Genomic DNA, 23,872 nt, shown 5'->3' on the forward strand with positions numbered 1-23,872 from the left:
TCAGTGGTAACAGCAAAAACACTTTAGTGGATGTACATTGACGGTGCTGTACGCCCCCAAGGACTACATTGAAGCCCGTCCTGTGGCTGCCAGCTGCTGCGCTCTCACTAAATACTGGAAAAACTTCCAAAATGGTTACTAATAATGTCCAGGACATTGAGCAGGAAGCTGTTTGCCCCTCTTTCCAGTCTGTATGCAAAGCTAAGCTAACCAGCTGCTGGCTGTAACTTCATATTTACTGCAGACGTGAGAGTGATATCGGTTCTCTCATCTAACTCTTCGAACAAGCAAAGTGTATTTCCCAATATGTCACTGAAGTACTGATGCTGTGGTTGGCTGTAGTTTCCTAAACGTACCTCACTGTGTTTCACCGTTAAACTGACTGGTGTTTGATGCACCCTGTTACAGCACACAATTTAACAGACACCTTCCAACCACATGAATTAAATAACTGAACTTGTATAATCATCCAATCTTTCTGCAGTTTACAGCAAGCTGTCACAGAAAGCGCCAACTTTTGATGCCTTCAGGGCACGCTGTGGAGAAAGACACACTCACACAGTCTCTCACTCTGTAGGTGTGTGTATTCAGCTGCCTGGCTGTGATGCTGAGTGACACCTGAATGCTGTATTCTGTTATTTGAGTTTAAAGGTAGACATCAGGCCACCTCTGCTTTGAATAAACTCTCCCCATTATTCCACATGACAGTTAAATGTATGTGCTATATCTTGTTTTCTCTTTGTTTGGCCCATTTCGGTGATTGAGCGCACTACGATCTGCACTCGACACGAGGTGAATATCAAATCGAGAAATGCTGTCACTGTTTGCATTTGAGCTCGGTTAATCCGGTAATAAGGTATTCCGCGGTATCTAAAAATAGCAACGGTATCAGTTTCGTTACCGTCATTAAAAAGAAAAAATGCTGTGCATATAGGTCTGTAGAGGCCTAACATCGTTCAATGTACCTTGTTGAATTTTTACGTAAGAAAAAGGTGACTGTGCAACAGTACATGCTAAAAAAATGAACCTGAGCAGTTTTACAGATGTTTTAACACAGGTAGGTCCAGGCGTTCATTTGGGCGCACCTGGGCAGAGTACCGTTATCTCGTCCAAGCATACGGAGAAACTCCTCTGTTGAAAACCCTTTTTTCACCTTTTTTTCTGCTTGCTATTGTTCTTAGCTCTCATAAAAGGACGAAATGCAAATAAAACAGTAAAATAACACCTCGGGCTGCTCAGCAGAGTGCTCTGTGAGCGCTCTGCTCATTCATGTGTAAATGAGACGTGAGCGGTGAAACCAACTGCGCAGTTACACCGGTCAATAGCTCAGCGACCCATTGGTCTATTTTAATGATCAACACCTCATCGACCAGTCAGAGTCAAGAGAAGGGGGCAGCAGCCAAATTCACCATAGAAACATCAATGACGATCCAGAAGGAAGTAACCCCAGAGATAGGTTATCGTATGAAGAGCGCTCCCTCCACTCTAGAAACCCCCCCCCCCCCCCCCCCCTTTATGTAAACAACCAAGACCTTCGTGATTGGTCTCAAACTAACACAAAGTCATAGGAGGAGACATTAGCAGCGTTTTTTCGAGCTGGAATATAACTTTTGACCACAAAACACCAAAGGTAGAGATACTTTATGATTTAGCAAAGTTTTTTTTGCTACTCTTTAGCTGCTAGTTCGCCGAGTTTTCATCGCACGGTGAGGAGGCAGACATCTTCGTGATCATCAGACTCTCTGGTTTCATATGATACCAGGCTTGTGTGGTTTGTGTGAAGTGGCGACATCAGCAGATGCAGTAAAACTCAAACTCAACACGTGGAACTATACTCTGTCTCTGCCGTTCATTTGCACTTGTAACACCTGCAGTGTGACAGAAAGAAAAGTCTTGCAGAAGTAAGCAGAATTTACTGTGAAGTTTTTGTCTCACTAACTCCTAAAACAGGATTCTTGTTCCTCGTGACTTCAAGTTGAGTTATGGTGTGGATATATCATTGGTGAGAATGAAGCCTATGATTAGAACAGTCATTACTTCACATCTGCACCTGGGATAATACGTTGCGGATTAATTTTTAATCAAATGAATCCGTTCCTCATTTTGTGAGGGGTTACATGGACCTGAACCTCCGCCATCTTGTCTGACACTTGCAGAGTAAGCCCAAGCCTTCTTCTCTTTGTAAGTGTGCAGCTCGCATCTTAATGCACACGTACTGCCGTGTTTACACACCAGCTGACATGAATCAGGCTGTCTGCCACCACACCCAGTAATCTCCTTTGATTATTTATAGCCTCTGCAATGCTAGACCCCCTGGGAGGATGCAGAGGTTTAAACCATTGTGTAATGGTGTGTGTGTGTCCTTTTATTTTATATTGAGAGGCAAGCATCTGCACAAATCTGCATCTTTATGTGTGCCTTTCTCTGCACGTGAGGCATTTCTGGCTTGCTTTCAACATATTAGAACAGCATATTAAGACAACCGATCACAAAGAAAAGTTTGCGGGTTAAAAAAGGCACAGATCACAAGAGTTAAAACCCCTACTCTTCTCCTGACCAGCACTACTCTTTGTGTGGCTCGCTGGCCCAGACTGCTGTGCAGAGCAGTTATATGTTGGTCTGTGCTGTTGTCTGGCTCACTGCTCTCATGGGTGGGAAAGCATCGTCTCTCAGGGCAGGGGGTGGGTTACACACACTGGGCAAACTCTAAGTGTGCATACAGGCAGAAACAAAGAGACACACCCCTCTACACTCCTGAGGAATGCTTATACACAGTGCACCCTGGAGGAAGACTGTGGAGAGAGGCGGTTATATGTGCTGAGAAGGAGACGACAAGAAGAAATCTGCCTGTGATAACAGAGATTCACGTGAGCAGTTTTCATCATGTAATGAAGCTCCTTCTGTGTCTGCTCTCTATTTTAAACAGCGGTACTCTTATAATTGCCATCATTAAGTCCGAGCACATAGGACATGCTTTCACACCTTTGAGTTATTCTGCGCGCTGGCCCCAGCTGACGGAAATGAAGTGTTTGCAGGCATTTTGGAGGCGTTGGAAGTAATGAAATCCCACAACAATGCCAATAAAAAAACTATTTTTCTCTGAAATGGTGTCACAGTGTTTTCTATTTATTATCCTGTTCTATCGTCGACTGTAATTTATATCCCAGAGCAATAACAGGAACTGCAGGGACATTATCAGAGATCGATGTATCTGGCTCCATCTGGAGCTATAATTCAGCTGGAAAAGATCCACCGCATATAAAGCACTGGCAGTGATGCATGTGAAGATGGAGAGAAGATGCAAGGGAGGGCAGGCACCTCAGTGCTCGCTCCTAACTTCAGATCTTCCCCTGTGTTACTGAAATTTGTGCCATTAAATCAATAGTGGGGTTAGTTTCCATTAGGGTGCCGCCACAGGCAGTAAGTGATGTAGGCATATTTTTCAGGGGCTCGCCGCCCATCATTCAGGTACATTCAAATCGAGTTGTTGCAGTTATTCCATGCATGCTCTTGATAGTCTTGCTATGCTCTATTATTATCATTAAGGTGTTCTTTTCACCCTGTGGCAGTTTCATGTGAAAACATCAGGTTTTTCACAGTAAAATATTCTCTTGTACTCTTAATTTCTTGTATTAATTCCCCTCACTTTTAAGACTCCTCTTTCCTGGCACTTGAGCACACAGCACACCCAGCCTTTCTTGTGTAGACGAGCATTCCCCCTAATTTGAACCTCTTCCTGTCAAGTGTAATTGGGAAGCTCTGAGTGTTGATGAGGTGCTTTTAGACTGTCTGCCCCTGAGTTCCTATTGTCTGACCTCACAATTGCAGGTTGTGGGTCCAGTTTCAGCCTCCAGCCTCTGTCTAGAGGCCTAGAGGATGGTGCGCTTTGTGTTTTCGAGATCGGCCCTTTGCAGATCCAAATCTATCTTTCTGTCTACAGCCTCATCTTCTCACTCTCATTTCTCTCTCTCCTCCATCCTCCCCCGTATTAAACCTTGTCATCTATCCAAATGTTGGCTGGTGCTTGCCTGTTCTTACAGTGCCATAGCCTTGAGCCCCTCATTAAGTTAGTGATGCTTGAAAACTCTGCCACTAAAACTGTTCCGAAGCCGTAATTGTGCAAAGAAGATACGACTGACTAATTAGATTGGCAGATGACATCCTGTTGCTTATATCTGTCCAACGCCAGCCTTTTTTCAATAGTAACTCACTGTCCGAAGTGAATACATTTGGTATAAAGGATATTATATGTATAGTGTTCGATATATAGTAATAATGTAATTTAAGTGCTCTTGCAAAAAATTCATGGAATCATCAGAAGTAGACCACACGTACCTCTCCACCTCTGACCTAATAAATGTAATGCACAAATATAGTGAAATCACAGTCAGTGCCTCCTGAAAATTTTTAACACCATTATAAATGGTCTGCTTGCCCTCCACTACAGCAGTTCAAATGTTAGCTGCAGGCTCTTTTTCACCGTCAATATGGCATTCATGTCTCAGTTTTTGCCTCTGTGGTAAAACCCTAGGATGGTTCACAAAATGAATTTTGTAGTGCCACTCAGCGCAACCTTAACACCGTCTTTCTCTGCCACTTAGACATGTCCTTGATACAGAGATGTCCCCCTGTGTCACTGTGTTGAGGTGTCGCCTGTTATGGAAGGCATTAAATGTCAGTGCACGGCGGTGAATTATTGAAAGGGATAAAAATTGATTGCTTTATCAACAAGACAAGGGAAATGTTTGCATTTGTCAATGGATAGCTGAAATACAAATACAGTGACGCTGTCGTCACATCTATATTTTATGTTGCTGGGTGGGCACAAAAATGTCAAGTTCTTCTAAGGATTTGGGCAGACATGAGTGTCAAATTTATTTCCAAAAATGTCTCGTTTAAAAATCTTTGAAATCGAGTAAACTGTAAGCCTGTAAGCAAAGTTTTGTAACATATCGCTCTCAGCTCACATGAGCCTTGTGGAGAACATCCCTCTCAAATGTGTAAAAAAAGATGGAAACATCCTCACAAATTGAGCAGATGTGTGATTGCTGTCACACATGATAACCTTTTCAGCCAGATGCCAATGGTTAATTTTTTGCTTGCAAATCTTAGCTGTAGCTTTTCTGAAAAGTGTGTAAGCAGACGAAAACTTGCCCAGATTCTAAGGCTGCTAAATTCAATACTTCTTGTCACTCTCAAAGCTGTATGTTCATCCGAAAACTACAGTGGAAATGGCTTTTGCTCAATAACCGCTTTGTTTCACTACACATGGAGGTGTCAGCTCTTATATCCCGGGGGTTTGTTTTTCTTGCTCTGCAGAGAGTTAACTGGCTCTGCTTTGGATTAGCTCTGTCTTTTCGAAAATCCCATTAAGACTCTCCCCTATCAGTTACTTCAGATCTCAACCAGGGTAAGCTTGCTTGCAAGTATGCTGATTATAGACTGATTACAGGATGTGTATCATTGCATTCTGTCAGCAAATATGTTTGGATTTAGTCATTAACAACCCTTTAACTTCAATGTAATTCCTGTAACTAAGTGTTGGTGCAGCAAAGTCTATTAAAGCATTTTACACCTGTGTGTGTATCACTTTATATAAAGATACACATATTCACCATTAAGTAGTTGCTTGTTAGCATGCATTTTAGTGGCGTTCTGGCTTGTAATTAGTCATTATAAAGTACTTTGTGATTATTCTGGTGTTCTTAATGGGTTCCGGTTATGAAGAATTAAAGTCAGGTTATTAAGATAGTAATTCATGTGCAGCAACTTCCTTTCTGTCAGTTATTAAGAGGTAATTGAGGGAAAACTCTTAGTTAATGGCCTGGTAGATGTAGAATATGGTCATTGATTATTTATCATTCATAATGACTATTAAAGACCAGTATACATTTAATATGCATGCTAATAAGCAACAAATTATTGGTGAATATGTGTACCGAAGCTTCATATCTGCAAGTAAGTAAACACCAGTTACAGCCTGGACCTTGTGATAACAATGTTTTGTCAAATTTTATGTCTGCAATCCCGCTGCGGTTGTAAGATGGGCCCTTGGCAGCTGTGCTAGCTGTTATATAGATTTGGCGTTAGTATGCAGGATATTACAGCATTACATCATCCACATCTCACACTGGGTGGCAGTCACATAGTTCAGTCAACCTAACTCTGTTTCTCTCAGACAAGGACCAGGATCTGCTTTCGCAGATCAATGGTGGCATTTTACTTTTAATGTTTGCCAGTATTCTCAGATCAAATGATCAATATGCGTGGACAAAACAGAAAGATCTGTATGCTCTGCAAATGTAAGACCCTGTGCGTATGCTGTGGAAGGACTGTCCAAACAAAAGCCAGCTGTGTCTCCCCTCGTGCGAGCCTGGAGCAGCAAACAGGAAGCTGGGCCCAGCCCTGTGAGCCTGCTGGGAGGAGGGCCACGAGGTTGGTATGAGATCCTTCTCTGGAGAAACAGAGCAGCAGCAGCAGCTTGCATTTGAAGAGGCTCTTCCTTTCATCCGTTACAGGCCTTTAGTTAGGTGGAGTCAGTTGAACCTTCAGCATGCGGGTTCTTACTTTGATGCAAATGAGTTTGAAAGTGAAGGATTTGCTTTTCCAAACTGGCACTGAGCTAGCTGGTCATGTTGCATAAACAGTCATAAAGGATTTGTGTGTGGGTGTGTGTGTGTGGGTGGGTGTGTGTGTGTGTGTGTGTGTGTGTGTGTGTGTCTGTGTGTCTGTGTGTGTGTCTGTGTGTCTGTGTGCGTGTGCACGCACTAAGGCGCCCATATCGTCATAGTTCATGTGGCTCAAGATCAAGATGAAGTCATCCTCTTATAGAGTGAGTTAGCACTTTCCTTGACATGCAGTAAGTTATCGTGATTGATGAAGAACTAAAGGTCAATAATTATTATATGGATCCATTAGGCTCTTCATTTCTAAATATCAAAAACAGTGAAGAGGTAATGTTGTGCAGCCGTGACGTTTATTGTTTGAAACAAGTGAAAAATACATATAGAATTTTTAGACTTACTTCATATATAAATTGCTGTTGGTAAAGCGGTTTAAGTGATATAAGTCGTGATATTTATTGGCTCCAACCCAACAGGCCATGGCTTCATTGCTTCCCGTATACAGGTTGTATTTAAGTGTAGTGCTCCTACATCGGATTGTTGGATGGTTTCCATGTCAAAAGATAGCTCAGTCACAGTAGCTGTCAGCTTGGGTTAGCATGTTAGCCCCTATAGTAGTGTTACGCTGGTCCAGGGCAATCAAACCTGCCTTTTAGACCAGGTAGCTCAGTCGGTAATCTGCAGCTCCACCATATTCAGGATCCGAAGCACTCCTTAGCACTCAGCTGCTCAGTATCAACTCTCTCCTCTGGGCTCTTCTCAGCAGTTCAACACTAATTTCAGGACTGATTAACAAATACACAGTAACAGTAGCAAGTAAAAAATACCAGTTTTTAGGATCCTGACAGCAAGATATGACAGGTGAGGCGTTTTGATCGCTTGAGATGCTGTGCTGATATGCAGCCTGAAATGTTGCATTATGCTGGATCTTCCCACCAGCACGACATTTCTTCCCAGAGGCCAAACTCAACCCCAGTCTCACTGGCGACATTTCAGAACTTTTCTTGAAATTGGCAGAGAAACTGCCATATTTTCAGTGGAAATGCAAAATAAGTCTTTTGTTGAGTTGGTGAATATTGTTTTTGTGTTACATATGCGAATCATTTCCCTTAAGATCTACAAACACCTGTTAGTGTGAGAGATGCTGCCATGAATAAACCGGCAGGCTAATTGCTAATACATCATAACTCCAGTTCTCTACCGAGGTTGCTACTTGTTTTTTTGTTCACAAGTTATTTTATTTTGTCAAAGGGTGTTTCTTTTTTAGTCTCTGCAAATTATTAATTAAAATCACTGCTGTTCCAGCCAACATTTCCATGTTTTTTGGCCCAGGACTGTTTTCAGTCGGTTCTATTTTTGCTCTCCATGGCTGAGTTGTGGCATTACACAGTGTCCATGGGGGAGGTTCACTGTACACAGTGTCCATGAAGCTGAAGTGGCTGAGGAGACAGTGTGAGAGCTGGCACAAAGCCAGGTCAGGTTAAACCACTGATGTGCTTGACTAGAAGTGTTGAGACATTGAAGAAGAGAATGGCCTCTTCCATCTACAGTCTTCCACACAGGCTAAGTAGAAATGTGTCTCTGGCTCGCAGAGCTGTCTTCATGAGAGAACAAATGTCCACACTCAGTGGGTTTGTGTCCTTTTGAAATGCTGTCTTGAACGTGTTAACACTGGATGACTTTTTAAGCTGGAGTTTCCCACCATTCCTGCTGGTTGGTTTGGCCCACAAGGGTTTAAAATCTGCTTTAAAAACATCCACAGTGACTTTGACAACTGCCTTTTAGATGGAAATGTATGAACGGTTTTAAATGTCACGGCCATGGCAGCTAACTGCTAAGACCTTCCCTGGTGAGGAATAAAATCCATTTGTCTATTCTTACATTGATCGTACATACTATCTCACAGTCTCACGTGTAGGAGGTGAGTCAAGTACTTAAAGCGATTGCTCATCCTCGTATCCATCAATGCTCAGTCTCGTTTGACCTTTCTTTCTCTGTGTTTAGATATAAACGGAACACTTGACCAAGCATCACACTCAAACAGAGCCAGAGCTGAACAAAGACCAGTGATGGTGGTTCACCTGGACCAGCAAGTGGGGTTATTATGAGGACACCAGCCATTTGCCTTTAATAAAGAACTATAGAGGCTGTGACTCTGAGCATGTGTTTGTGGTTGTGCAGCCTAGGGGCCACTGGAATCATGTGCATCCAAACATTTACCATAGTTTATTTTGCTGTTGAACTTGTAATCGTGTCCTAGAGGAAATTAGAATTACTGCATACGCACTTCTGTGTAGTTTCTCACTTGCAAGCTGCGTTTATTTGAACACTGCTTGTTATGCTGTGATTTTCTTTGCCATTTGCAGCTATTTTAGACATTTGTTTTAAATCCCAAAGCACCTCCGCTCTTCAGAACAAGCCAGCCATGTGCGAAAAAGCTTTCTTTACCTCAAAGGAGTCAGTGAGGCGTTTTTCAAGGGCCGGTTAGCAGAGATCAGCAGCATCTTGGGGAGAATCCTAAGTATGTTTTCCAATCAGAGTTGATACACACAAACACACACATACACACACCTCAACAAGTCACAAGCCATTCAGCATGCAAAACCAGTTTCATTAGATGAATGAAAGGCGTCATCCGGACCCATCTGTGTGCTCGGCAAAGCTCACATAGTTCAATTAACAGGATAGATAATGAATAAAAGACCTGCTCAGTAATTACCTGCCATGATTGGATTCTTTCTAGCGGCCACATTAATGATCAATAGGCAATAAAACATTCAAAGCAAATTCAAACTACATGTTTTTCCTCAATGAGAGCTTTTTGAGATTTTCCAAATGTATTGGCTCACTCTGGACATTGAAAAATGTCCCGGGAAAGAAAAAACATTGCATAAAAAGCGTTGCTTTGGATGTGGACATATTGTTCATAAATTCTTCACAGATCAAATTATCAACAGGTTAATCATTAACATCCCGTTTTATTGTGTGTCTGCCTGTATGTTGTTATTGTTTTGTTCCTTTTTTTTGCAGGTTGTATGTGTTTTCTAATTATGACGCCCTATGTAACAGTCATTTTTGGTAATTGATTGTCTTTATTCAGTACCATCGTAAATGATGAATGGCATACCTGTTGACCTTCTTTAGGACATCATCTTACCACTATTATTTCCAATGCCATGTTAGACTGATGCTTGAATGGGGGATGGGGTGATTCATGTGTGCAGAGCCTCTTTCACCTCAGAGCAGCTCCTTACAGCTGCTGTACCTCTGACTCTCTGACGCTTCTGTATACCTGTGACACAGAAGTCTGTCATTATGGCTGATTCTATTATACCTTGACAGGTTCCCCTCAAGTGCCCATAGTGTAATGTGTGCTGACAGCAGTACACATCATTCTATTACATGCCATGCCTCTTGACCACTCTCCCCTACAAGTGGCCATTATGTGCGCAGTGTGCCAAAGACTCCTTCTCACTATCCGCCAATTACCAGCCAAGGAAAGACATGTGCATTTTCCACACTTATACCATCAGTGATCCATGGTTCTTCAGCTGAGCACTGATAAAGCCTTTTAAGCCCTCATAGTCTTCGCTATACTCAGGAGCTTTTGATAACAGATGGGATCTAATTGCCTTTTTGAATGCATGGCTCTACCTTTTGAGTAGAACCTGAGCAGCATAATTGCTCTCTAACAGCAGCTGGATCAGGTTTCAAAATCTTATCCCATCATGGGCTGATGTCCAGTTGGGACATTTATTCAGAATCTCAAGAATTTGTCTGAGGATTCTTGATTGTAATTAAATATTCTTCATAAATGCTCAGAAAGTATTAGTGTAGTTAGACCTCGGTCTTTATGCCAACTTAGATACAGCAGTGCATAAATTGCATACACACTTTTAAACTCAATCTGTCCAAGGTTTAAGCCCACAAGCTTCATCGCTGTTTTCAGATACACATTAAATGTTTACACGGGTGCAGTTGAAAGGGACACAAATTGCTTTTGTGTTTATAGCAAGCTCGCTTTCCCTCTAAGACCTTGGTTACATAAATTTCTGTCTGGAAACTGGATAATGCAGTCATTGGAAAGGAGATCCGCCTCAGCCCCTCAAAGCAGAGGCGTTCAACTGTAAGCCAGGATCCTCATTTCACTGTTTGAAGACAATATTTGATAAGAGCTTATGGGCATCTGTAATGGTGTCCAAAGACCAAGCGGAACCTGAATCACTCTGTGTTGGGGTGTTTGAGCTTAAAATCAAATTTTGAATTTAATACTGAATGATTGCTGAATGCAGCTGACTGCTCAAATACACGGTGCGTGGATGCAGCGTGACACGTGGTTGCAGGAGGCCCACAGCAGAATGCGTCCATTATAATCAACTGAAGCTGCTACACTGACGACGACTGCTCACGATTGTCGAGTGGGGGTCGAGTCACATGCACACACAGGACACACGGGGACACAGGGACATTTTACTGTAGGCATAAACATGGTTTTACAGCTGGCACGCAGCCATAAGCTACAAAGACAGAGTCTGCGTCGCAGGTAAAAACCCCGCCTACCTGGCGTGCCGCGTCCGTGCCGCATGCTTTTCGGCTGTTAGGTCCCATTCCAAGGACTAGTTGAAGCATAATGTGCTTAGCATTGCTAGAAATTCTCCCAGGGCTTTGGCAAACATGTCCGTAAGTGAGAGTGACTTGTTCAGTGGATTCTTTGAATAATATTTCTACCAAATTCAGTGAGCATTTCTTTGAATTCACTTTTTTCCCTGCACAGTTTTAGTATCTGCTATTTGTGACAAGGCAGACCAAAGAAAGACCACGTCATTAGTGTGCAGATGACGCTAATTGTAAACCATCTGACTTACGACTTACGTGAATAAAGACTGGTTCGTTACTTGAGTAAATGGACTGATTCTGTGCGTATTTTCTTGTGTGTCTGCAAAGTTGGTCTCATAGTCAGTGTGAGTGCAGCAGCATCGTGCTTTTTGTTTATTTCTCCATCTCTGGATGAGAGACATTCATGTTCAGAAATGATCAATGCTTTATTTATAATGAGTATATAAATGTTTTTTTGTGCGAGTGCAACAGTCATTAATCTTTGTATTAACAGTTCCAGTTATGAATGAGGGTAATACTTGTCATTAAAAGGGTGAGAAAGTACTGGTTGAAATGCAGCTTTTGATGTCTATATACTCAGTCAGAATACTTGTGTTGCCTGTCTTTCTCAGACTAATGAGAGTGGCTCTATTCAGTTATATTCCCAAGGTTTCGATTCTTGGTTAAGATATTTTCTTTAATTCCTTCCGATAACCTCATTATGGCTTGTTTCCTTGGAAACTACCCATGCTTTGTCCCAGTGTGCCAATGCCTCTCTTAGCATTTAGTACTTCAAGGTTGGCGCTTAAAGTGAAATTCCTGTTATGCTCTGTCCCTACCCTAGCTGTTAGCTTCATTAGTAGCAAAAAGTCACTTCTCTTACTGTCTTTGTGCAGTATGTGTGGGGTATTTGCTTGTACATATACCCAAATGGTGTATTGTATATGGGTAATGTATACAGTACTTATTCACATGCACAAGTTGTTAATGAATTCACGGTCTGGATCCTTTAGAGGACATGGCCCTTGAGTGTTGGTCCATCAGTAGACTTGACAGGGTAGGCTGAACCTTCACCTTCTTCATAAAAGACCAGGTCCAGTTCCACAGAAAACTGGTCTAATGGTGCATCAGGGCAGGCTCTGTCACCTTTCTGGTGGGGACATTGCCTGCACACAGCCAGGAATGAAGTGTAAATGTTTCTGGGAAACAGTACAAGTTGTGGTGTTTAACTTCAACACATGATGCATGACTGGCAAGCAGTGTACCAGGTTAAATGGCAATCATGTCCACATAACATCCATTTCCCTGTAATACCTCATGAACTGCAACATCTGCAGCCAGTGAACAAGAACAAACAAGTGGAGTTTATGACTGATTTCTCTTATTTACACCCCATAGATAACCACGTGAATGCAAACACTTGCTAAATACGGTCATGTGATGTCTCCTGACCCTGCAAGTTCACTGATTATCTCATTTAACAATTGACATTTGCGCAATGGACTGTGGGAAACAAATGAAAGGATTTACAGCTTTATGGTAGCGTCCTCCAAATTCAGGCACAGGGAAGTTGTATTTGTTTGCCACATTTAGAAGCCAATGAAAGGGAAGGGACTTGTTGGACTTGTTGCATCTAAAAAGTCTAAAAATCGCTGGCGTATTTGCAGCATGACAGGACTGTAATTAAACAATGAGAAGAGGAAGAACCTGTTCTAACCTGTGTGGAGTATTCAAGATAAGCAATGGTTACACATTCACATTACATGCTGTATACTGTAATTTAAAACCAAAACCGACATTTTATTAGTCAAGCTTTATTTGGCAAAACTGGTGTACTTTTCAAATTATGGAATCAAATCTGAATGTGAGTATTATGTCTTCTCCTAACACAGCGGTACGCAATTTTGGTGATACTCATGCCTTAAGGGAGGGAGGAGTGATTGAGAGCAGTGCCTTGACTGTGACGATACTGCACTGAATGTGGAAAAATCCTATTTAAAGAATTTATTTGCGCCATAACAGGCTTTGCTTTCTTGTAATTCCTGTTCCCTACAAGAAGATTTTGTGATCTCATCATGACTCAAACCTTCTTTTAACTGTCCACGTTCATGAGACAAAATAAAACACAAACACAAACAGTATAGTCACACTCTTGGTCTCTTCTGCCGTCTGTAGTCTTGAATGTGAAAGACATTATAATGTAATTATTGAGGAGAAAGCCAAGCTTAGAGAAAACCAAGTCGCTCTACTTAATGCACTTATTTGCATGACAATGGAAACTTAATGCAGACTTTTAAATTACAGCGTTTATTGATTTGCACACTGATCACTGTTGTTTAGTATTAAATGAATGCCATTAAAGAGACATGTAGAAGGAATTTAACGAGTGTCTGCAATAGCTGTCACACATGCAGCCTTTTTTCACTCAAAAGGCAGGAATGTTTGTGCCAAGTCTAAGCAGGAGTAAATCAAAAAGCACAATACTGTCTATATTAATTGTTCATTTTCTGCCAAGGTGTTTCTTCAGATGATGAATGAGCATCATATGTTGTCCCATCACAGTGATGCACACCGCTGTCACCTTTAATATGCAGACCTTTAAGTTCTGACGATAGTAAATGCAGTTGTCATGTGCAGAAGCTGTATGGATAGTGCTGATGGTGAGGGGCTGAGGTGGCCGCCTCAGTGTTGTTGACCTTTAACATCGCTTTATAATCCTCACTGCAAATGTTACTGGAGCCATCAACCGTTTCAAGTGAGGGCTTCAGCAGCACTGTTACTTAGTTTTTGATTTTTCATGAATTTTGGCTTGACAGTATGGCGATGATAATTGATGATAATGGCTCTTTTAATAACACAGTACTGTTTTTTGTAAAGTACATCTCCAGTTATTAGACAGTAATGTAATCCTTGAGTTCTCCCTATGACATGATTTATGCTGTTCCACGCTCACAGTAATTAAAAAGCGGTGGTATGAACTCTGAAAATTGCGATTTATTTTTGTGATTAAAAAGATACGAGCTGCAGCCAGTTTGGATGAACCCTCTTTTATGTATTCAGTAGTAATTTACCTAATATTTCAATACATAACCTTAACAAACCAGTTTGCCCCATCTGTCTGCTTTACCTGCTTATTATGGCCATTGTGCTCATGTGAACACTGTCCATTCCTGTGAGTGCCCTAGTTCAAACATCTACTGGCAGTTGATTGGTTCAGGGTTTACATTAAATCTCTTAAACTAGATATTTACAGTCTTGGTGTGTACCTCACACCAAATGCTGCAGTTTCTAATGATTTTGCTAGACAGTTGGGTCACCAGTGCTCTAAAATGATGAGACTGGCATGTGTAATGAAAAGGCTTCATTCAAGCCATTTCCACATATCATTTCATCCTGGTCACGTCTTAATTGTTCCTGTTTGATGATTTCATTTCATCTTCCTTTCCTTGGCTCTTGAGGTATTGTTTGGTGACAGTGGTGAAAATGGTCCAGGCTTTCAAAAGGAGAATAGAGCCACTGAGAAGAATGAAAGCTTCCCAGCTTGAGAGGAGAGACTATTGTCAGGTGCACCAATGGGCTGCAGGCCCTCTTGATAGTTATATGTTAACTCTTCTTCCACTACAGTCCCTTTGTTTTAGTGTGGTACCTCGGAAATAAACCCCATCTACATATCTAAGAGCTGGTGAATTAAATAGTCCCCTCTTTCTCATTTCCTGGCTGCATTCAAGAAAAAACTCCAGGAAATTGCTCCAATGAACTTCTGACCTGGAAAACATTTGGAAGAAATTGATTTGCCAGAGTGGGAGGAGAGGGTTTCAGCTTTGTTATCTCTTAGAAAGAAATGTGATTTTGGTGTCTGCTGTGCTGGAAGGTAAGTATTGATTGAAAAAACCTCATTAGAATCTCACTTGCTTGTATAATTAATCCTGTCCATAGAATAAGGAAATTGTTAGGTCAGACGCAGACAAACACGTCCAGGTACCCTAACAAACCTGTTGGAAACCCCACCACTTAGCTGCTTTCCTTTCTGAAAGATGACTAAGCTCTTGACAGAGGTAACACCTCCCATCCCCAAAATCTCCTTTCTTGCAATATTTTAGAATATGTCTCAGCTGGTACATCAACACATAGATGGCCAGTTCCTAAAGTCCCTGTTTTAATCCAATAACTCTAAATAACAACAGCTTTTAATAGAAACTGACCCTTACCCTGATGTCCTCAGTCTGTCTTATTTCCATGCTTTGCAAGCACTGTAGCTCAGTGGCCTTCCTAATGATTTGCTACAATAAATATAGGTACTTGATGAACAGACTAATCCACACTCACCACTGTTGAAATATAGAGTAAATTATTCCCTGACAGGAATGCAGTTACTTTGTAGTGAGCTTGGTTCCTTTGCCTCCCAATGGGGATGTTCCTCTGAGATGGTGTCAGAGGTGATGTATGTGTTGAACCCCAGTGTTGCCCCAGAACAAGACCACTGGGACCACCGATCACAGGCAGCTGAGCTCTAATGAGAGCTGCAGACGACGATGGGTTTTGACCTCCTTCATCCTCAGCCTCTACCGACCTCCTTCTTTATCTGACTCCACCTCTGTAGCTCTAAGTTATACCTGCTCGCTCTTTCGTTCTTTGTCTCTCACACACTCTTAACAAGCAATTTGATAAATCTCTGGAGAGAAGACTTTTTCTGTTGTGTTTGTGTACAGAAATGAGCTGTCACAGCCAGAAAGAAATGATTTAGGTGTTGGTATTGACCATTTTAAATTGAGCAGCAGGTTTGTGTTAAGGGGCATGTGACACCTCTCCCACTGTCTTGGAGGCGGTCCTGGCCAACCTCAGTCGACGATTGATTGACAGTGGAAGGCCGTCAATCCACTGACATTCACCCTGCACCACCCTCTTTCTCTCTGTGCCTTCAGCGTCTTCACAGTACACATGCTGCAGTACACATCCATGCATGGCCTGCATTGCTGATATTGCTGCATTCCACACCCCACTGTTTATTTGTGGTGACTTTAGTGTTATTAAGGGACTTCTGTTTTAAATATAGCCACTGTATTGGCTCACATTTCTTGATCCAGTGTCTGACAGGCGGGAATGGGAGAAACAAAATAGAAACAGCCCATCAAACACCACTGGGAGTGCCAAAATAGAGCCGACTCAAGTTCACCGCTGACTGCAACCAGACGTGGCTATCTGCCGAATCAGTTCAGCACATATGTTTTGCATTTTGTCTGGAAAACAAATGAGAGCACAGACCAACTGCTAAAACACAGCCTTATTTTCTGCTGACTGGTTAGTATTACACTGTGCTCCCTCTTATATCCAGTCATAAAAACTTTTTGCATAAGCTCTTTTGAATACACATCCGGTGGTAGTTTCAATGAGAGTGGATTGTTGCTGATGATCACTGACTGCTACCTGGACAAGAAAACTAGCACTCCACAACTCAACAGCAGAATGAGGCGACGGTTTGATATACACAGTGCAGGCTGAAACGTCCAGTGTAACCCTGTATGCCTCTGGTCTTCAGAATGTTGGTGTGAATCGAAGCTGCTCACATGACTATCAGCTATTTACTATAGGATAAATTATGGAGGCAGGGAATCAGTGAGATTTATGACCTGTCTGGTTTGTATTTGGGGGTGGTGTGAGTTATGTTTCATGTTGGTTATTGACCGCACTCAGCGCACCTAGGAGGCATGAGGGGGTAGTTGAGGTAGAGTGTGGTGGTGTGATATGACTGTGGGTGGGGTTTGTATTGATTTTCCTGAATACAAAGTTGTTTGTAACCCTAGCTCTTTCTTTATTACATACTGCATATGTACCGAGCAGAAATTATCATATTGTCTGGTTTCTTACCTGAAATGCAGATCTAGTCAAAACTACGACATATAGTTACATTTTCTTCCCCTTCAAATAACTTGTAGCATCATGGGTCAAGAAGCTGGCGTGTGACCACAGCACTGTATTAACTGTGTCCTACACTTGAGAAATTTGAGCCCAGGAAGTGAAATATCTTAACAAGAAGAACAACTACTCTGATGTTTTTCACTCCAACTGGAGCTTCTGTGTGAAAATTTACAGCTGTAGCCATGCTGGAAGAGATAAAGAGCATTCATGCTTCAAAAAAAAAAAAAACAGAGATAATTGTAGATAACTGGCTTTGCCTTGGTTGGTCCTGCCAAGTTCTTCAAAAATGTAAACTGTTTAGCTATATCCCTTGCAAGCCATATTAATAAAATGTCCACAATGCAATCAGCTGTGATACTGTTGAGGCTGCTGACCTTTGTGCAAAGGGAAAAGCATGGTGCATTTCACAGATGTAACTGGTATCTGGAGTGGAAATCCAAACAGTGCTGTTGGTATTGACACAAGCACTGTCTGTGACGCTGTTTAACCTCGGTGTCTGCCACCCACATAACAAACAACCTTCTACCGTATTCACTGTAAGGGACATGTGTCTTCATGCTATGATAATATCCAGTTCTTTGAAGATAAATACGTCCTAGTAAATGCATTACAGTGCATTTTCGTATGCTTTATCAAATTGTTTCTAGCAGGGCTTGGCAATGCTAATTCCCTCCTGAGTATTGGTATTTCGTACAGCTTGTGGTTCAGTGAATGTGATTTCTTTGTGGCCCCTTTCATCCAAAATTGATTCGACTGAGTGAATATGCAGAATGCTAACAATGCATTTCTTTCTGTGTAGCAATGTGTCTGCAAACAAACATGCAGAACTGCTGCTTGTGTGTGCATCATGTGTGTAAGGAAGAGCAGAAACAGCGTAGCAACTGGCTTTGTAGGTGGTACCAATGTTGTTGCTGGTCAGAAGCCAGAGAAAAATGTCATTAAGGACACGGGGGGAAGAACTAAGGACGAGCCAATATGAAATGAGCAGACATGTTTCAGCAATGATGATTTTTGCATAGTTTGAACCTGATGACCAATGGTTCAGTATGTAATATAATTTAGAGTATGAAATATACATGAACCTTCAGGCATATGCAGACATGTATGCAGGATTTAATGCATGGCCCAGACTAAGCTACGTTTGTAATGTGCATATTGAGAAGACAGAAATGATTCCCCTTGTGATTTAATGCGTCATATTAACCATTTTAGTGGGCCACATTTCAGTAAAATCTAATTAAATGCAAAAAAAAAAAAAAAGTAAATGTTGTGTCACATTCATTATAAAAATGTCTTTATTCATGATTTTTAGTTGAGGCAGCTCTCTGACAGGATGGATGGAGTTTTGACTCATGCCAAAACAGCAGTGATGAGAAGTCAAGAATAATAACCGTCCTCACATTAACAGCAGCCCTGTCGTTTCCCAATATGTGTCTTCATGTGTTAAATTGTATTTTAGACTTTTAGGCTGAAAGAAGATGCACAAAGTCCTTGTTGCTGCTGCTGCTAACAGTGAAAAACAATGTCAGATACGTTACATTTCAGCGACATTCATTTGTCACTGCTGCCGTGCGTCTTTATGCATCACCTGTCATGTCAATTTATGGGGTTCATGTGACTTTTTTTATTTTTTTAGGGGTGGGGATTTTCTGTTGATGAAGTTTGGATTTCTGTGAGAGGCTGTCTACTCAGCCACGATGGCCGTCAGAGCTCATGTAAAGTTCTCAGCTATTTGTGTTTGGGTGGAGCTGTGTGAGAGGGAGGCAGTGGAAAGACGAGAGGTGATCTGTAGGTGGATGCATGTATACGAGCGAGACATTTCACATTACTTTGCACCACATCAGTGAGACTGTAAAACTGAAAATCAAGCAAAAAGGTCTCTGGAAATGCATCACATCACTGATGCACTGCAAACCACTAATGGAGTCGACTCAGGGTTACTCGGTGCTAAGAGAAGACTATTGAAAACCGCCAATTCAGATGCTTTCATCTCATCCGGCAAGATGAAACATTAAGCCTTAAGAAGAAAGGGAATGGTCGCCCTTGTCTATCAGAAGGAAAGAGTGGCAGAAATAACACTTGATTAGACACATTTATGACGGAGAAATGGCGTGAACATGCAGAGACAGAACAGTGAGAATGTACACTTTTTGTTATTTATACAGGCCAGCTCACACAATTAGCCCCCCTCACCCTGTCTCGCCTTGGTGTCAGACGTTTGAGAGCCAGTAACAGGCGCCTTCTCCCACTTTGAGTCGGCTGCTTGCGTGGCTGCAGACTACCGTGCACTCTGTGACCCTGCACTCAGACCATGAGAGTGACACTCTGTGCTCTGGCAGTGTGGAGGCCTGGATATGTGAATACATGTTTAGTGATGGTGTCAGTTTGTGTGTTTGTCTGCATTTGAAAGTACTTCATGTGCATGCAGAAGTGGGAGTGTGCATGTGTGTGTGCTGTTTGCTTTAGCTCCTGCCATGTCAGTGAGGAGGTGGCACTGTACCGTGCAGTAAGAGCAGTCAGCCTGCAGGCAGGACTGGCCATCTGGACACATGGTCAGGAGCCTCACCCAGACATCAGTGGTTTTTCAGTCCCTCTCTGTGCTATCAGATCCTGGTTTCGTTCTGCTGTCCGTGCACGTATCAGTCAGCAATGATGCACTGTGTTTTAAGCATCTCGCTCTTTCCCTCCTTTTGTGTTCTCCATCTGTTTGTATATTTCTTTCTTGCTGAATCTCTCTCTCTTAACAATCTCTCCTTTTTTCTTCCCCTGCAGTCTGCTGTTTTGTTGTCCACAAGAGGTGCCATGAATTTGTCACGTTCTCCTGCCCAGGGGCTGATAAGGGGCCCGACACAGACGTAAGTGACCAAAGCCCAGCCAGTGTTGGCTCTCGTGTGCTTGCCGGTGAGCCGGTGTCTTTCTTGTCATTACGCTGAAGAACATGCGCACTGCAGAGCTGCCATGTATCCACACATTATGGGCACTGTAGCACCACTGTCGAAGCACCTAGAGCTGGAAAGTGCATATTACATCAGGTCCAGTTTGAACCGGTTGAAATGATAAAATCTTTCTTGGGGTATTGATGACAAGCTAAATATTGATCACAGCAAATTGACTTACACAGAGAAAGAAAAACATATTGTGTGCATTGATACTACAAGATTAGCATCCTTGTTTTAGTAGAGCTCAAGAGAAGAGCCCTAATCTTTTACTCTGCTCATATCTATTCAAAGAAGCACATTCAGAAGTTAAATTCAGTCGACTCATGTTTGAATCACAGCAGCAGCAGGTGGCTAACACAGTTCATTCAATGTTAATGTTCCACTCAAGTCACTGTGCGGCACCTTTAGGAGGTGATTTAAATATTCCACTTAGTGAGTCACTGTTTCCAACCCCGCAAGAAGAACTAATACTATATTATTCTCTCCTTTTAATAATGTACATTTCTGCCTCAAAACTAAGCTCTGAAGAGTCATGGAGCTCATAGCGTAAGTCCAAATAATAATTCTGAATCATTCAGGTGGAGTAAGTTCACACAAAAGCCGATTGGCAGATTACAGTGTCATTAGAAATGACCTGCTCTGGCCCAGAGACAGATGGGAAGTGTAGGAGTGGTGGCCAAAACCGACACACCTGCATCCGCCTTGGCCAAGAGGGACACACAGTACTAACAGCTGGTTGCCTGCAACTGTCTGAATTAATGATCACACACACACACACACACACACACACACACACACACACAGAAAAACAAGGATAGAACAGTCGTCCAAGTTTACTGAGCACACGGTGGAAATGCTCTTTTTGAATTATCTCATCTTGAAGCATTTCATGTATTTTGTACATCAGTTTTATTGGTAGTTTAATCAGCTCTCTGTATGCCGATATTTGATGAGATCTCCCGTTTGCCTCCTCGCCGGCTGCTATAACCGAACATATGCCATCGGCCACTTCTTACCTGCTCGCTACTGTAAGTGTGAAACTCCATTTACATGCCTGCTGGCCTGCCGGGCATGCTTAGCCCCTCAGTGTTGCAGCAGCACAGCCCGGCCTCTGTAACTGGAGATATGTCACTGTGTCATTCAAGATCATCAACCCAAACTCTTTAAATAGAGCACGCCGTGGATGACACGGACGCCGTAACAGCAGAAAATAGTCTGAGCCGGGGGATTCCTGATTTGAGCTGGCACTGAGGTTCAGAGTAGAGCAGGAACATCAGGTTCATTGTTAGCAAGACGGCTGACTTTTAATGACCTTTGACATCTGTTTGACACATTAAAAAGTTTCTTATTTAAACACTGCAAAGTTCTACTTTTCTGAAGTTTCTTTGTTAATGGTGTTTTAAAAGCCAAACATCAGTTTCCTGTCAGAGCTCTCATAACCCACAACTCGTGTTCATTTTTGCTGTGGTCGAGCAGATCTTGTTTATCCTTTCATTTCAATGTTATTTGTCATTGCCACACTTAGATGTAAGGATAATGAGTTACATGCTGTATATGTTTATCTAATACACTAACAGTGCCTCACAGAGGAGGAGCTAACGTGTAGAAATCTGATCCGACTAGAGCCGACGTCACTCAGAGAACCAGAGTTATTATTCCCAGCCTTTTGTTCATGCAGAGACTGTGCAGTTTTATGACACCACATGGCCACCAGAAACCAAATGTCTTTTAAAAAAAAATCAAAATATTTGATGCTCCCTTTTAATATAGATTTCTTTGAATTTGGCAGCACTGTTGCCAGGAGCAACCACACATATTACAAGGCTTGCTGCCTCCAGGGCGTGCAGTCCAGGAAGGCAATAACTCCCATGGCCAGCAAATATCCTGAAGATCTGCAGTGTCTAGGCTACTGGCATTTTATGACTCATGTCTGTGTTTTATAACTCTTCTGCTGGATAAAACATAGTGCGCACTCAGATTTACAACAAGAGACAGCAGATATTTTCAGGAGCAAAGACATCATGAGCGACTAACTTCGGTTTGGTGCGACAAGATGATGATGCATACATCCTTCCTCTCAGCAGCAGATAAAGATAAAGCGTACAGATAAAGGCTGCAGATACGAACAGAATCGCTCTGTGCAGCTCGTCAGAGCTCATTCAGTGGTGCAGTTTGAGGTTCAGCTCAATGGAGCAATCTTTGAGGAGGGTCTCGCAGTGTCACAGGGATTGGAGTGGGTGTCTGTCTTGTCACAGGCTTGTTCCTCAAACCACGAGACTTCTGCTTCTCAGGAGAAATTAAAATCGTGAAGTTGTCATGCAAACTGGAAAAGAAATGAAGGTAAAAATGAGTAAATGCAAACCTATGTGATTACAGCGAGTCGTCTGCAGTGTCTTTGTATTCATGAGGAGCAGGCAAACGTCTTGTCCAACTCATTTTGGTTTATGCCTCTGGACACCATAATGACTTATTTTCAATTGAAACTAAATGACTAAATATCTTAAGACTTTTACAACAATTACCAAATAATCAGTGTAAATTAAATTGCATGTGAAATTACGTTAGTTTAACCCTGTAACCACCGTAGTCAAAATTTGGCCTTTAGGTGATCATTTGTGGTCATCTGTAATTGTTTCACTCGTAAGCACATCCCATGCTAGCATCAATAAGCCTGATTAAAGCACTTCTTTGAACAAAATGTTTTCGTTTGGCTGCCGGCTGTAGTGTTGCCAGCAGATCGAGTAAGTTTGGTGCTTTACAGGACACGAACATCAATAATGCAAGAGCTTCCCGTTTCACTACAGGTGCTCAGCAGATGAAACTGAGAGGTCTGATGTGCTTGCGTTTACGTGGGCGTGTGGCTGCTGCATCATTGATGTCCACTTAACCAGGGCTGCACAAATGACCTGGAGCAATCTGCAAGTCTTTTTGCACTGATTTCCCCTCTGCCTACACACACACACACACACGTTATTCAGTATACAATCACCCCTCGCTGCTCAGGGCTGTTCAGTGCACAGATAGCTGTGACAGAGAAACAGAGTTAAGCAGAAGCAGAGTGCCCTTTCTGTCTCCTCTGCCTGGAAACAGACAGAACTGACCGCAGGGTGACATGGCAGCCTGGCAGAGCTCAGACACCCAGAAAATACTCCAGTAAAATGATATCGATTACTCAGCCTCTAAATCACTCACTTAAAGGTATGCAGCCATAAGGTGTAAATAGATAATCTGAGCGAAATCTCATTTGTAATATTAATGAGTGTTGCTGTAGGCAGGTGTGATCTAATATTTAAGAGCACACAGGGAGGAGATGGTTTGGCAGACTCCAGCAGCTCTGGGAAAAGTAGGTGTTCTGGTGATGAGGCTTGGGACACATAACAAGGACTCTGCTTGGGAATTGAAAACAAGATTAAACTGGAGTGGACCTAAATTACATCATCAGTGCCATGGGCACCATGGGCTGTCATGGGCAATGGAGCCTTTCATCTGTATTTTAAGTCCATTTCCTTCGAGCGAGGGTGTTGGCCATCTCTTTTTGGCGACCTGTTCTGGCCCAGAAGCTGTCTATAAAGACCTCCTCGTGGTGTTCACCATTTCACTTTTCAGGAAGCCACTGGCGCAAAGAAATGAATAAAAGGGGATTCACTCAAACACATATTCAAAGCGGCAGAGTTCCTGAGAAAGAGTTCCACTCAGGTATTTAACAAATAGCAGTAGTGGGTTCTAGATATGATATCGTTGTGTATATTTAGACTTCTAAAAGAAATGTTTTGGACTTTTAAACATTTTCTCCCTTTT

General features: G+C 42.2%; 1 protein-coding gene across 4 annotated transcripts in view; it reads left to right on the forward strand.

The window, feature by feature from the left end:
* prkcaa (protein kinase C, alpha, a) overlaps nucleotides 1–23,872 on the forward strand; it is a 137,428-nt gene that overhangs the window by 29,282 nt on the left and 84,274 nt on the right. For all 4 annotated transcript variants that reach the window (XM_076728461.1, XM_076728462.1, XM_076728463.1 and 1 more), the window contains exon 3: nucleotides 19,908–19,990. In XM_076728461.1, the coding sequence (XP_076584576.1) occupies nucleotides 19,908–19,990 (83 nt within the window). The remainder of the gene's footprint in view (nucleotides 1–19,907; nucleotides 19,991–23,872) is intronic.

The sequence above is a fragment of the Chaetodon auriga genome, chromosome 4, assembly GCF_051107435.1.
Source record: "Chaetodon auriga isolate fChaAug3 chromosome 4, fChaAug3.hap1, whole genome shotgun sequence".
NCBI classification, from domain to species: Eukaryota; Metazoa; Chordata; class Actinopteri; order Chaetodontiformes; family Chaetodontidae; genus Chaetodon; species Chaetodon auriga.